General features: G+C 39.7%; 1 protein-coding gene across 1 annotated transcript in view; it reads right to left on the bottom strand.

Moving 5' to 3' along the window:
• Positions 1–70: 70 nt before the first annotated feature.
• The window catches only part of LOC104942129 (protein OS-9-like), a 26,634-nt gene continuing 10,733 nt past the window's right edge, over positions 71–15,971 (bottom strand). Inside the window, exons 5-8 of the mRNA XM_010767328.1 lie at positions 13,458–13,556; positions 1,112–1,178; positions 750–789; positions 71–101 (exon numbers count right to left, since the gene is read on the bottom strand). Coding sequence (XP_010765630.1) covers positions 71–101; positions 750–789; positions 1,112–1,178; positions 13,458–13,556 — 237 coding nt within the window. The remainder of the gene's footprint in view (positions 102–749; positions 790–1,111; positions 1,179–13,457; positions 13,557–15,971) is intronic.

Here is a 15,971-nt window from a genome sequence, read left to right as displayed (position 1 = left end):
TCTCAGATCATTTTCCAGTGACAGTAGAAATGAATTCTTGCATGGTTAATATAGGACTTTCAAGGTGGCGTTACATGTCGCACTGCAGAAAGCGTTGACACCTGAGTAGAGAGCGAGATCAGAAAAAGGTTCAGCAATACATTTGTTTTTCTCATTTATCTGAATGGAAAGTGTTAAACAGGCGCTTACCTCAGCCTACTGTAGTAGAGAGTTTAACTGTTTACCGATCCTTATCTGTTAATGCTCCTTGGAATGCGGAAACGCTTTTCCTTTTGCACACAAAGAACAGAAATATGTCACTCTTTGTCAAACACGGATAACTCTTATGACTCTTAAACTAAACAGTGCCTAAAGGTCAGCGTTGCCAGGGTGTGAGACAACAGTTCAAACTTGTGTGTCTGGCTTTGATCTTTGTAGGCACTGAATTAAAAACTGGAAGCTCAGTTTATACTGTGTATGTTTAATCTGACCAGAGATCAGCAGCTGTGAAGCAGTCTCCTTTGGCTTCAGATTCGGATCAGTCCTTCCATGTGATGAACATGAGGATTTAATAATGTTGGAGATTTAAGAAAATAGATTTCCTTGATTTAAACTTGAATAAGACTCATACGATTGGATTATACCCTACATTTGAATGTTATCAACCAGTTTTACAAGATCAGCACCTTAGAAGTCCTCTACATTCAGAGTGCTGTCAGCAGTGAACAACCTGATATACAGAAGGATGCTAATGTTCAGGTGCCACTCACCAGTGATTCACCAGATCAGCGAGAGTGTGCGCCATGCGTCCTGCATTAGTTAAGGAAAAGACCAATTATAATCATAGTAATGAGGTAAATATAATAATGATTATAATAATAATATTACATAGCATCTTAAAAAGAGTCGTGACCAACAAAAAGTTGTAAAACCGACAACTAAACACACAGTAAAACAAAAAAGTTGATATAACATTCATTCAAATCGCTAAAGTTTGAAGTCACTACAGACACATTTTTCCTTCTGGCTAATAATGTGAACTGTTGGCATCAAGGTGTTTATGTCACCTGCCAAAATAAATCCAGTGTCCGAGAGAAACTAAGCGAGGTGTTTCCTGCAAAACATAACTCACTGTTTGGGTGAGCAGCACTTCTCCGCCCCATCAGACCCACAAAGCTGCCATAGTCCACGTCTTTAGCCTAAAATACAAAACATTACAAGACTCAAGATTCAAAGGCTTTATCATCCTGTGCACAGTAGCTACAGTGTAGTTAAGGCAATGAAAATCTTAGGTCCCGAGCTCCTCCAACAGTGCAACATATTATATAAAGGACATAAGATAACAATAATAATAATAATACAAAAATAACAATAGTTCAAATGAAACAGAGTACGATACATTTGAATAAAATAGAGCAGGTGAAAGAAACAGAATGTAAGGTTAAGTATTGTACAGTGAAATACAATGAACTATAACTTAAGATGATACATTAAATACATTCTAAAGATGCAACCAGATGAATGCTTTGGGTTATAGAGACACTTATTTTGCATGCCAGCTTTTACTCTATAAAATGTTTTGAAAATCGGCTACATTTACGTGAAGCATTAGGTCATATAACTCACCGTACTTTGTGAGTATCATATGAATGTATCTCGTCTTACCTCTTTCAGTGATGTGTAGGTGTCCACCTTACATTCAGACATCAGAGGAAATAAGATCAGGAAGATTAAAGCAACCAGCGAGGTGAGAGAGCAGCGGCAGTTTGGGGAATTCTCCATCACTCTGAAATGAAAATCAGATCCAAAGGCTGCACATAACTAGACTGAGAGTTAGTTTTCCTACAATTTGTATGTACAAAAGTCTCTGACCAACCTTAACTAAAGGTTTTTACCATGGTGCAGGTTTTGTATCGTGGACATTTCTTTAGTTATGTATAATAATTAATAATTACAATTCAAAACGTGAAAATATAATAGATATGATATAATATAATGCAAAAAGGCTCTCAGACTTATATGTGTTCATATTACTCAGCACACATCCCTGCTAAGTCAGCATACAGACACGATTCACTCTTCACTCCTCCTTTGAGACTTTTTGAAACTTTCTGTGGTTCTCCAAAATATAATTCCTCTGTCCACACTTTTATTTTACAATGGCACATTTCAAGTTTAATGCTTTTTATATAATTAAAGTTTATAATGTTGTATTTTGCATGGTATTTGTATCTATTAGGTTCACAGATACTATACTCTCTCTCCCATGTTATCATGTCTTAACAAGCAACAAGCACAAGCACAGCCTGTTTCTTCAACAGTGTGTCTCAGCTTTATTATCATGTCATTCAATATTTACTTTGCATTAATACAAACATGTCAAGATTAATTTGAAGGATGTTGTGGTAGCCTGCTTCCACTCTGTGCCTTGTAACAGACACTCATTCTCACAAACACAGCAGCACTTCCAGTTTATCATATCAACTCATTGTGAATTTCATAGAGAAGATATTAGCACACTATATAATATAAAAGGTTTTTGTAGGCTACACTCACAATGAGTCTCAACATCAAAGGGTGTCCCCAACTGATTTAAAATATGTATTTAACTGTATAAACATACATTTGATAACACTGCTATAGGTCCATACATTCTGGTAAAATTGTATAATTCAATAAATTATGCAAGTGTAATAGGACAAAAATAAGATCAACGCATTCAATCAAAAAGTATTCTAATATGTATATCTTCATAACAATAATTGTGAAGCTCCTTTATCACAATTATTTAGTGTAAATGAAAGAAATCAACATGAAATCCTCACCTGGTCAGTGTAGGAAGTCTTGATCTGACCCAACAGGAAAAGCAGTGATTTCCTCTTTGACTCAAAATACGTCTGACCGCTCAGTAGCTTCTTTCTCAATTATTATAGGACTTGAGCTCATTTGTAATCTAATTATTGCTCCACCCAAACCCCCATTCCACCCCTATATACACATGTACACGCACACACATGTACACGCACACACACACACGCACACGCACGCACACAGTTATAACAAGCAAAACAATGATTATGTGCAGTATACGATAGATAACTATATCATTCTGTAATTCTTTCATCTTGTAAAATTGCCAAATAATATTATACATCTAGATTTTACAAATAATTTCTTTTTAAGCTTTCATACTGTTTCCTTTTCGTATTTATTGTCATAATACTGTGTTTTCTTGTCATTACCATATTATGAGGTTTTTATGTTGTTTTTATGTTCTTGTGTGTGTGTGTGTGTGTGTGTGTGTGTGTGTGTGTGTGTGTGTGTGTGTGTGTGTGTGTGTGTGTGTGTGTGTGTGTGTGTGTGTGTGTGTGTGTGGATTAATTGACCATATTATGTGCCTGTGTGTGTGGACTGGACGTGTAAACAGCGTACGCCCTGCAGGCGGATATTGCCATCCTGTCTTCACCATCAATGACTGGTTTATAAGAGCAGAGAAAACTCCCACACTCTGTGGGTCAATTAAAGGACAAGCAGAAAGCCTCTGGCTGACCCTCTCCTTCCACATTCAAATACTCAAAAAGTTTGATCTCAACCACTGGAATTTATTAGGTCATATTTGAACAGAAAAAATCACCCTGTCCCACAGAACTGTAACTCGACCTACAACTATATCTACCCATGTGTCATTATTTTTACCAAATTCATTTTTGTTACCATTTAAAGTACACTGGAACACTACAGTTAAGATGGCCTCGTTGACTTTTTATAATAAAATTACAGACCAGCTTTGGCTGTAGTGTTCTTTAGGAGCAGCAATGCAAACTTAACCTGGCCATGTACTGTAAGAGATCCTGTGAGAAGGATTTGTGTTTGTACTCGTGTCCTCCACAGGAGACTGTAATGCATGCTTTGCTCGTCACTCAGGACCAACTTCAAACACTGGAAAAACTGTTGCCAGTTTTCTCCAGAGGTGGGAGGAGTACTTAGATCTTCTACGTCAGTAAAATTAGAAGTACCAGAGTGTAAGAAACCTCTGTTACAAGTAAAAGTCCTGCATTCAAAATGTTACTCAAGTAAAAGTACAAATGTATTGGCATCAAAATATACTTAAAGTACCAAAACTAAAAGTAGTCATTCTGCTGATTGGGGCAGTGATCATATTTTTGGATCATAATTATATGCATTAATGTGTTTATCAAAGCTGGTAAAGGTACAGCTAGTTTTAATTACTTTGTATGTTGGACTATTCTCTCCAGGTGTAACTAAAGTCTTATTTAAGTGTTGTTTTTATTTCCCATTATGTATCTTAGGCCCTGTTATGGAAATCTTAGACCTAGTCAATACTGTGGAGATATACAATTAGAATGATCAATCAATAAACTGGTGAAACAAACAGAGTTTTCTTTCTGGATCTTTATTCGAGGCGCCTCGAAGGCACAAGTCTCACAGAGTACAGGGTAGTCTGCAGGAGTGTGCGCAATAGTCACAGAATAGCAAAGATTATATACAAGATGGGGCGGGCAGACAGAGGACGGATGTCTCATATTGTTATTAGACACCTGTGTCCTTGAGCTGTAGAAAGTATAGGGGAGAGTGGGGTAAGTTGAGCCATTTTTTAGTTGTGCTGTCCTCTAAGCAAGGAGAAATGACACATAATAAAAATGAAAACACACACCTATAATTCAGGATGTCTCCTATCAATGGCAATGATAATAATTAATATTTGATCAAGGGCATTGAAAATATTACTTCTTTAAAAAAAAATTCTTGTGGCTCAACTTGCCCCAGTGTAGGGGTAAGTTGATCCAGGTCAGGGGGTAAATTGAACCACTGTTCAAACCTGGGCATACCTGTTCAAACCTGGGCATACCTACAACAAATCTTAAAGGTAAATATAAACAATAAATAACAAACCAAATACAAGCTTAGTTTTTCAAATATTTTTAATATACATTTCGATTGAATTGATAGATTTTTTTTTAACATGTTAAAAAGAAAAGTAATCATACAAATGGTGATACAATTTCATACATCTTACCAATCAAACACAGGCTAAATTCAACTTTAAATGTAGCCTACAATGAGCTCTTATTATCAACTTGGCCTACTTTCATTCATTTCTCCACTGGCTCAACTTACCCCAAGGCCCATGGTTCACTTTACCCCATAGCCACCATTTTAGAAAAAATAGCCTAGCATTAAAATTCAGAGTCATCTTTAGCTTAATGATTCACATGGTTTAATACGCTGCCAACACATCAACATATACAATATATGTGTTTAAACCTGGATACTTTTTTTTGACATGACAGCCGATATAGCTAACATCTAGAAAATGTACTTGAACAAGCAAAAAACGTTTTTTTGTAAAAATGTTCACCAGACCACAATGAGCATCTCTCTTTCACAGGCAATGAGAAATGGGTGGAGCTTGCATAATTTCTGGTCACTTGGTTAAAGCTATAAGGCGTTGCCTGGTTACAGGGGGTGGTTCAATTTACCCACTGGCTCAATTTACCCCCTTCTCCCCTACACATAACATCTGACTTACTTCTAATAAAAAACGGAAAGCATGGACAACATTGCAGTTACTGATTTCTGCCTCTAGATGTTCTCCATGTCCCATCACACTTCACTAAAGCTAAACCTCCATCAGCCACAGGATGTCACCCTTTACCAAAGCATGCATGCACTGAAAACAGCTGTACAGTTTGTAAACCTACATGTGTTTATCTAATATTACGGGAACAAATCAAATGTAGAAGCACGTCTATCACATGATCACACCACACACAAGCATAACATAACAATTGTACCACAACTTGCACACATGACACTGACTAGACATGATATTGCTGTGATGTTACATAATCATTAATAAATGAGCACACATAATATTATAGCAACAGACACAATCACGTGACACAGCTACATGACATAATTAAGTTATTTATGTTAGTAAATTGAATTTGATAGATACAGTTCATTCATGACCACATCACATGTTGGCGATGTGCTGTCCAGTCAGGCAGATCAGATGATCAGTAGAGAAGGAGGACGACTCTGTTGTTGCGTCAAGCCGTCATGTTTATACATCACAGACAGGAAGTTGAGTGCTTGGCCTTCAAAATAAAGTCAGGAATGGAGCGTTGGTACAAAATGGAAAAAGTACTACGACTAACAATTAAATAATTATTGTTAATAATAATAATAATATTAACAATAATTATTAAATATAATAATATGCCTAACAGGAAGAATAACAGCGAGTTAATAAATAGCGTAAAATATAAAATATATTTATAAAACGGACAAGTCAAATCAAGCAATCTGATTGTAGAATTGTAGTTACTTTTCACAACAAGTCATGTATCCCTCCGCGTCTGAGAAAAGCTACAACCGTTACAACTGTTACATTACGTCCGTTACGAAACGAACTAACTAACAAAGCTTTAGATGGAAACATGTAAGGGATAATGTGCAGCAAGGACTTATTGACCGTTGTTAAGGAAGCTCACATCTGCAGAAAGAAGTCTGGTCGATTTAACTGCATACCACGCCCCTTAACTGTGATATAATGACCATATACCACGGCCTGTCTTGAGCTATTGCTTAAATATATCTTTACGATTTATTTTTAGGAATAAGCATTCTCGTATTTTCTCCTTTTTATACTTTAGCGAACGACACTATATATAGCATTTAATTGTTGTTTGTCATGCTGTTCTTGACATCTTGACATTCTTCCTTTATTTTATTATTATATGTTTGATATTTGATTTCAACTTCCATCCTGATAAAAAAAAAACATAAACAAAATCAACAACAGAAAATACAGATATTAAAATAAAGGTTTTCACATTGTTTTACTGTAGTAAAAGATACATGAATAGAGTAAAGACATGATCAGACTTGTCTTGTCTTGGCAAAAGTTGTCTGTAGACAGAAAAGGGTATTTAAAGGGGGCACACAAATATAAACAGCGATACAAATATATTTATATATTTAGTGAAATACATGTGTCAACACTGCAACTGTAAATGTGGTCTCTTATAAACCTGTAAAGTTTGGGATATGTGTGTAACATCATTACAAAGAAATTAACTAATAAACAAACAAATAAACACATAAATAATCATATTAAATCATAATTACATTGCATTTAATAATTTTTATTAATTTGTTTGTCCTCTTCCTCAAAGTCTCTTTAAGCACTACATCAATATTACGTTTTATTATTATTATTATTATTATTAGTTGAATTCAAACAATTAAAAATGAAAAATATATTGTTTTTGTGTGATGCTTGTATGTTGAAAGGTCTAACAGGAAGTACAGTGCATTCCGGTTTTCTTGACATCACTCCAGTCAAACCAAACCCATGACAGAATCAGGCAGGCGGGCTAACAAGTTGACTGTATATCTGTGGTCAACAGCTGGTATAAAGAATATATTGTACTCTGAAGTTAACGTTAACTGTCTAAACTTTAATTTTGTCGCCGTTTGGCTGAAGACGAAGCTTTTCTACCACCAACTGAAAGCAGTAAATATCTAACGTTAGTAATAAACAGTAACTAGCTTACAGTTAGCAGAGAGACGAACCTCCTGGATATTTACAACCGCTTTATCTTCCGAGAGACACTCGAAAAACCTACCGGGACACCACAACGAAGCAAAGGTAAGACAAAAATGCAATTTAAACGCAACACTGCCTTTCCACCACCTGTTAATGTTGATTAAAGGCAGTTAGCCTAATTGCTAATTTGCCAGTTGGCAGAAAACCCTAGGAAGTGCGCTGGATGTTGATGCAAATTCTACGTAGTGGCCAAACGGCGGTACTACATTGCAAGTGACGTCACTGGGCAAGGAGGAAAGAGGCGTCTGTAAATCAATAATATAACATTTTATGGGCTTATTAAACTACCCAACACGAACACGTTTATAGCCCTTATTTGAATCATTCGGGTCTAAAATGCTCTAAAAGTTGAATCCAGAGTTATTTTCTCTCCATTTATTTGACACTTAGGAGATAGGAGGCTGGGTTTAAGGGAAAGCTCAACTGCGCATGCTCAGTGGGCCCACATACGGGTACTTTTGCTCTTCATGCGCCACGTAACTCATCGAAATGAATGGGGTTCTCTTTATACATCCATGGTTGACAGCGGTGACTCTGCAGTCGGGCATTGCGTACTATTATGTAATAAACCAGGTTGTTAAATGTTATGTGAAGCAGCTGCTCCGTCTCCATACGGTTCACATGCATCTCAGTGTGAACATATTTAGGAATAATCTTCATTTAGTTACAAGTGTGTGACATTAGCTTCCCGTGTAATCAGGACGCGATGTGCTATGCAGCAGAAAATTGCTTAATAATTTCCTGCAGCCTCACTCTATCTAGGAAATGTGTGGTAGAAATAGTGCATCTTTTTGACTGTGGTGTGTGATATTACCTCAGTGATGCAAATGTTGCTGCTTTTCTTGTCCCAACTCCCCAGCTGTTTCCCCCACCTGCACCAACCTCAAACATCCACAGATTCAAAGGTGTTAATGCCATATGTAGAGTAGCTTCAGTGTAGTAATGGCAATGGAAATCTTAAAGGTCCCATGTCATGCTTTTCTGGTTATTACCCGTCCCCTTGTGTGTTATGTAGCTTTTTCTGCATGTAAACGGTCTGCAGTCACAAACCCTCAAAGTACACCCTGGCCTGTAGCGAGTAAAAGTCTAACACAGAAAGTACCTGTCTATACTGCCCCAGAACGCCTCGTTGGAGATTTCTCTTTTTCCATTGTTTACTTCTTGGGTATAGTGACGTATTTGGGTATAGTGACGTAACGTAACGGCTCCGCAGATTGGTCCAATCCGCGGAGCCGTTACGTTACGTCCGCGGAGCCGTTACGTTTGGACCAATCCGTGGACTTCCTCACACACACACACTCGGCGGGACATTGCGAGGCTCGCTGCTGCGAGGAGCGGACAGTGTGAGCTGGCTCACATGGTTGTAGGGTCCGTGAGACACCGCGGAACTCAGCCTGAAGCACACACACAACTCCCAGCCAGGCTGCGGTGTGGTGTGGTTTTCGGGGCTGGGTTTTGCTTGTGTCTTCGCAGAGCAACGGGCCACTTGGGCTCACAGGGAGGGGGGGGCAGGAAGGGCTCCAACAAGTCCGTTTAGGACAAGAGTTGAATACACATACTATGAACAGAGATGCCGTACGAGAAAACCATGTGAGTTTGGAAAATTGAACATATAATGTATTTCTAGTAGACGCTTCAACAATGGAATTATGATCAGTAAGAAATGGCCATGACATGATGGGACCTTAAGTCCCAGGCTCCTTCAGGCAATGCCAACCCATACATATATGATAAGATATAGAAGAAAACTGATATAAAATAGTGCAATAGATATGTTGCCAAGACCAATGTACAGGTAAATGTCTAAGAAGTAAACCTATATACATATAAATAATAAGATGAGCTAAAAACAGGAATCTAAGATAAATAGTACAGGAATAAAATACTCATTATTGTAATTTACAAATAATATGTGGAATTCAACCAAGATGGATGCTGAAGGTTATGAGGCTTGATATATATGCTATATATGATGTTTGTTGGCAGTGTTGTGTCCGCTGCCTCCCTCCTGCCACTGGTATCTGTTTAGCAGCTTTCACCTGCAGAAGAAACAGGGACACTGGCTTGGCAGTAAGAACTGTTCCTTATTCAGGCAATCCATGCATCCGGCGTCTCATCCTGGTTTGTTTCAGATATCCTGATATCAGCGGTCTAAAGTTGTTTACTATAACTTTTTTAACCGGAGCCAACTTCTCTGGTCTTTAGACGCTTACTTGTGACAATAGAAAGATGAAGCAAATACTGACGCCACTTAGGTTTTTTATAGAGTGCAAGTCTATTCTGTAATTTAGGTCCTGCCACTTATTTCTTTTATTCCAATTGTTTTCATCCTCCGTTTTGCTGAGATAAAGGCTCCGCAATCCAGGGTCACTGGGAGCTCATTTTGTCAGCCAATGAAGTTTCCCATTTCTGGCCCTCACGCAACCACAGCTTGTGGAAGACGCACGTGGGCTTTTCAATTTTGAATGCAGAAGTATTTAACTTTTGCCTTTTTATCTGTACCTGCCCGTGTGACGCGATACATTTCCCCTGGCCTGTGGACGAAAAAAGGCTTTTGATTGCTGAGACTGATTCTGGGAATATATTAAGTATTTAAACAGTTGTTTGAGAGTCTTCTAATATCTTTAATGATTCACCAACAACAACAGTCATAAACTAAAAAGTTTATTGAGCAATAGCGTTGCTCAATTAATCAGTTAACATTTTGGCAAAAAATAACTATTTATTGGTATCTTGGTTGAAAGTCTTTTTTGGGACTAATGCCATGGAAATGTGCTTTAGTGAAACATTTACATGAGATACACGCTTTTATATAGTGAGACGGATTAATGATGGCCAAGTGCTTGGGAACAGAGCCAGCTGACTTGTTGCCAGGAGAAGAGGCCCGTTTCCTTTGGACACTAGACATGTGTAACATGCCTTGTCAACGCAAAGTGTTTTTTGGAGCGTTTTGATTAATCTTTCCTGCCAAATACCATTAAGTAAACAAGGTAGTGCATGGGCGGAGTCTTTTGTGCAAGCGAGAGGTTTTATTTGCGTGTATGTTTCTAAGAAGGGAATAAACAAAAGAAGTTAGCCTTGTGATGTAAAATCATAAGAAACATCATTCAATCAAATAGCTTTATTAGCATAGGCCCAATAGTGACGTAATGTATTACGAAAGGCTTTGTACAATTATGAGCATCTAAACATCAATGTACATATGAGAATCGTCAAACACACACATTTTTTTTAATTTGTTTCCTTGTGTGTCAGTCATCCACACATCAGAAGTGCTTGTGCTCCACATGTAACCAAGATCCATTGTTAACCAATCAGAAAGGGCCGCATGATAGAAGGGTGATAGACAGAATTGATCCAATCACGCGTGGCCAAAGTATTTTTGAAATACTTTTCCAATGGCTCATCCAATGGAGCTTTAGATGGTTTTGGTGAAATAAACAATCTGGAAGTCAGGGGCCAGTATTTTTTTTGCTCCATCACATGTTTCTATTACCAGGGTGAATCTTAAGCCTGAAAGCTTGACTTTAAAGCTACGAAGTGAAAGAAACTGAACTCACAGTAAAGTCAGTTCTTTCACTCGTAGCTCGGCGCTGTCAGGGGTGATAGAGACGGGAGTACGTTGATACGACCTTCCTAAGCCGGAGATTATGGCCAGCACACACAACACAACACCACACACACAACCACACCACAACACCACACATACACATACACACACACAACACACAACTACAAACATCACCAACACATCACACACACACACCACACACACACAGCACAGCAGCAACACAACCCACACACACACACACCAACACACAACAGCACAACACACACACACACACACACACAACACACACACACACAACACACACACACCACACATACACACACACACCACACTGATGAGAGACTGACCTGNGAGATATAGGCTAAATCGTGAGGGTATCAAACTTGTTGTGGAATTAGTGCGGGATGCAATAACATCCCGACTAACAGGAATAACCCTATTAGTCCGGAAATAAAATGTTTGGCAACACTACGATATTTAGCAACAGGGAAAATGCAACTTTGCAATGCCGACGATTTAGGAATATCGCAACCATCAGTCAGCCGTGCCATAAACCAAACCATTTCCGGACTAATAGGGTTATTCCTGTTAGTCGGGATGTTATTGCATCCCGCACTAATTCCACAACAAGTTTGATACCCTCACGATTTAGCCTATATCTCTTGATCAATTCACAGTCTTCCATTGTCTCCAAAACATTTCGTCTCGCAGCCATTTTCAGATTCTTTGTGAATAGGTCTTACTGAGTTAGGAGTCCTCTCGAGGACTTTTAAGCTCTCCTAAACTTAGGTGCTACTTTTAGGCCTAAAATACTTTGTGAATTGCTCTTAGTGAATACAATTAGGAGTCCTAAATTTAAGACTCACATGCCCATTATGTTTAGGAGTTTCTCCTAAATTCGCCAGTTAGGAGCTACTTTTAGCCCTAAGATCCATTGTGAATACGGCCCCTGATCTAGGGGGTACGACTCTAAAACACCCATATGAAAAAGATCGGTTTACATTTTAATAATCAAATAAGTATGTGAACATAACCAATAACCTACCATAGCCAATAACAAATAAATTTAACTTATTTTATTTCTGTTGTTCATTCATATCTTATTTTACCTAGTTAACATTGATTTATTTAGGCATATTTTTGTATCTCTCCAACTTTAAACGATATTTTTGGATTACTGTCCTATAGTATACATTGGAAATATTTCAAACCTGTTTGTATTTATCCTAATAATTATAAAGGAGTGCCTTGGAAATATGTGTTTACATAATTTGTGGTCAAAACGTTTGAGACCCACTGAGATAACTTAGACTAAAATTAACTATCTAAACACTCAGAGAGTCCTTTACCTCACTGAGCCTCTCAGTCTGACAAGAGAGCTCTCCTCCACCCTGGTTGTAGAAACATCTACTTCTTATATCCGTTAGCGCAGCTAGCACCAGATTCAAATAACAACAGTGCCGGTCCCGGTGCGCCCTCTCTCTCCCTCTTCCTCGCTCGCTCTCTCGCTCCCATGCTCGCACTTTGGCTGCGGGCGCCTGATAAGCCAACATCCCCCACTTTCATCACCCATCGTACAGGGCAAATGAAAAGTGCAACCGGAATGAAAAGGGTGTTACATTTACTTAATTATGAATGTTGTTACATCAAGGCCGAAAATTAGGATGAGCGCCAACGGTCAAAAATGTTTTTTCGCTCCCAGAGCTACCAGCGCAGCGCTCCCCAGATCTGGCGCCCTAGGCGACCGCCTATGTCGCCTGTGCCAGCAATCGGCCCTGTCTAGTACATACAGTGGCAGTGTCTCAAGATTTAGCAAAAATGCACCTTTATGAACATACAGTAACACAAATACTACAAATCCACATAAAAAACAATCAGAAATGAAAAAGGGTCGCCACTTATTATTTTAATAAAAAAATTTGAAGAAAAAAATAGTTCTTTTTTTTTTTTGGGTACCTGGCTGGCGCCCCCTAGCAGCGGCGCGCATATTTCAGCCGCGGCGCAGCGCCGCCACTATTTATATATAGGGGAAACACTGCTGGAGTAACAGATACATTTCCTGAGTTTCTGAGATTCTTTTTCTTTTTTTCTGCTTCATAACATGTTGCTTTTTGTTTATATTATGTACTTGTGATTTGTTTTTTAAGTTAGTTGATATAAACAATGATCCATACTCATGTCAGGGTCATATCAGCCTTATGCGCACAACTTCAAATACAGTTTTAGCCAAAGCAGAAGGGTACAAATCTATCCCGGATTCAAAAGTCTCACCCGGACTTCAGTCTCTCTTGGAATTCCAATGAGGTCGCACTTTGAGCCATTTCTATAGGACTGGCTGTGGTAGCGCTTCAGTCTGTGCTGTTTCGAGGCCTGGGAAACAGAAATGATCATGTTAAGATAAAATGTGATGCTTCTGATGTTCTTGCACTTCCAATGATTCACAGAAAGTCATCATTACTGAAACCTGTTAAATCACCAAACACATTATTTGAAGGGCAGGGTTACCTGCAGCACTTTGAATAACAAATCACCTGCAGAAGATAAGCACTCCTTAGACATGCAAATGTTTAGCAAATACAATAGTGATTTTATCTGTTTGTCTGTAGCTTAAAGATGGAGGATGATGAGTAATGACCATGTATTTGGTTGGAAACAGAGAAAAACTCTTCCTTTCTTACAAAAGAGGTCAGGGACTCATCCATTATGTGATGAGAAAATGTTAAATTAACATCCGAGACAGTTGCATGTGGCGGTTTCCAGTAAGCACCACCACATAGGGTTCAACTCATATCATGTAGGGAGGCAAAGAGGAGGCAAATCCTTCTTTAATTGAGCCAAGTATCGCTGGTGTTTTATTTTTATTTCATTTGGTTTTCTAGCCCCTCATGCAATAATCATGTGTATTTTCTCCATTCCTGTTTATGTGTCTTCTCGCAATTATCACTGGCCCCGTGTATCTTCTAATCGATATAACCGGCCTGCTCTCGTCTATCCCACATGCTCCACTGAGATCCAACAGCTAGTTGCAGGTGGCCTGTAACTGCCAGTCAGCTGTTCCTAAGACTGACTTCATCTCTGGCTACGCTTCCCTGCAGTCTCTGGATTTGCTTGCTCTCACGGAGACCTGGATTACTCCATCCAACACATCCACCCCAGCAGCTCTCTCCACAGCATATTCCTTCTCCCATACACCCAGACCCTCTGGCAGAGGAGGTGGCACTGGTCTCCTGCTCTCTCCCAACTGGAGCTTTTCCCTCTTCAAGCTACCTAACTTCACTCTGTCCACCTTTAAATTCCATGCCGTCACAGTAACACATCCTATACAATTAACCATTGTTGTTCTCTACCGTCCACCAGGCGCCTTGGGGGACTTCTTGGAGGAATTAGATAATCTCCTCTCACACATCCCTGAAACTGGCCCTCCCGCTGTACTTCTCGGAGACTTCAACCTCCAGACAGGGAAGATAGCTGAACTAACATCTCTTTTAACCGCCTTTGCTTTCTCACTGTCTCCATCCCCACCAACTCATAACGCTGGCAATGTCCTTGGTCTCATATTCTCAAGGAACTTGCACTACTTCTAACCCCTCTGTAAACCCGCTTCACACCTCGGATCTATGTTTCATATCATTCTCTCTACCACTTTCCAAACATAACAACCTAATCTCTTCTAATCCTGCACCTGTCCGCCGCAACCTCCGTTCCCTCTCCCCCTCTACCTTTGCCTCATCGGTGCTCTCAGCCCTCCCTTCCTCTGACTCGTTCCAACTTCTGCCTCCAAACTCTGCTGCAGAAACTCTCCTCTCTACTCTCTCATCCTCTCTGGACTCTCTCTGTCCTCTCACATCTCGGCAGGCTCGTCAGTCCCCTCCTGCTCCCTGGCTAAATGACGCACTGCATGCTAATAGAACCATCCTTTTCGGCTGCAGAGCGGAAATGGTGGAAATCCAAACACCATGACGACCTCCTAACCTATCAGGCTCTCCTCTCCTCTTTCTCTGCTTCGATCTCTCAGGCAAAAAGCACTTTCTTTCAAGATAAGATCCAATCTTCCTATTCCAATCCCAAACAACTATTTTCAATCTTTTCCACCCTCTTGGACCCCCCCAAAGCCCCTCCCCCCTCCTCCCTTCTGTCAAGCGACTTTGTTAACTACTTTGAAAAAAAGGTTGATGATATTCGCTCTTCTTTTTCTGACTCACTGTCACCTGTCGCTGGGTCACCAGACCCTCCCTTCGCCCACACACTAACCTCCTTTTCCCCTCTCTCTCCAAGTGAGGTTCTTACCCTCATTACTTCAGCCTTTCCTACCACCTGTCCTCTGGACCCTATCCCTTCAAACCTCCTTCAGACTATCGCTCCTGATATTCTACCGTTTCTCACCCATTTCATCAATACTTCTCTAACTTCTGGTCACTTTCCAAACAGTCTCAAGGAGGCAAGAGTAAACCCTCTCCTAAAGAAACCCACTCTCAACCCGTCTGATGTTATAAACTACAGGCCTGTCTCTCTCCTCCCGTTCCTGTCTAAAACACTTGAACGCGCTGTCTGTCAGCGCCTTCCCTTCCTAGGCTCCAAGTGGCACAGCTTACGTCGTCCTGTCCAGGTCTTCCTACTACTTCTCCTCTGGCCATCCCCGACGAAATCGCACACGTCAAACAACTGTCTCTGTCGTTCCTCTCGTCAACAGAGCGAAGTCTGGCACTGGACCGAACTTTGGTCTGACCACGACCAACAAAAGTCTATCCAAGCCAAGCACCTACCCGCTACTTGCGCTTGCGAACG

Source organism: Notothenia coriiceps, unplaced genomic scaffold (assembly GCF_000735185.1).
Source record: "Notothenia coriiceps isolate Sejong01 unplaced genomic scaffold, NC01 NC01_scaffold00004159, whole genome shotgun sequence".
Classification (NCBI taxonomy): Eukaryota; Metazoa; Chordata; class Actinopteri; order Perciformes; family Nototheniidae; genus Notothenia; species Notothenia coriiceps.
Note: the sequence above shows the minus strand (reverse complement) of the source record. Positions and strands in the feature narration are given on the sequence as shown.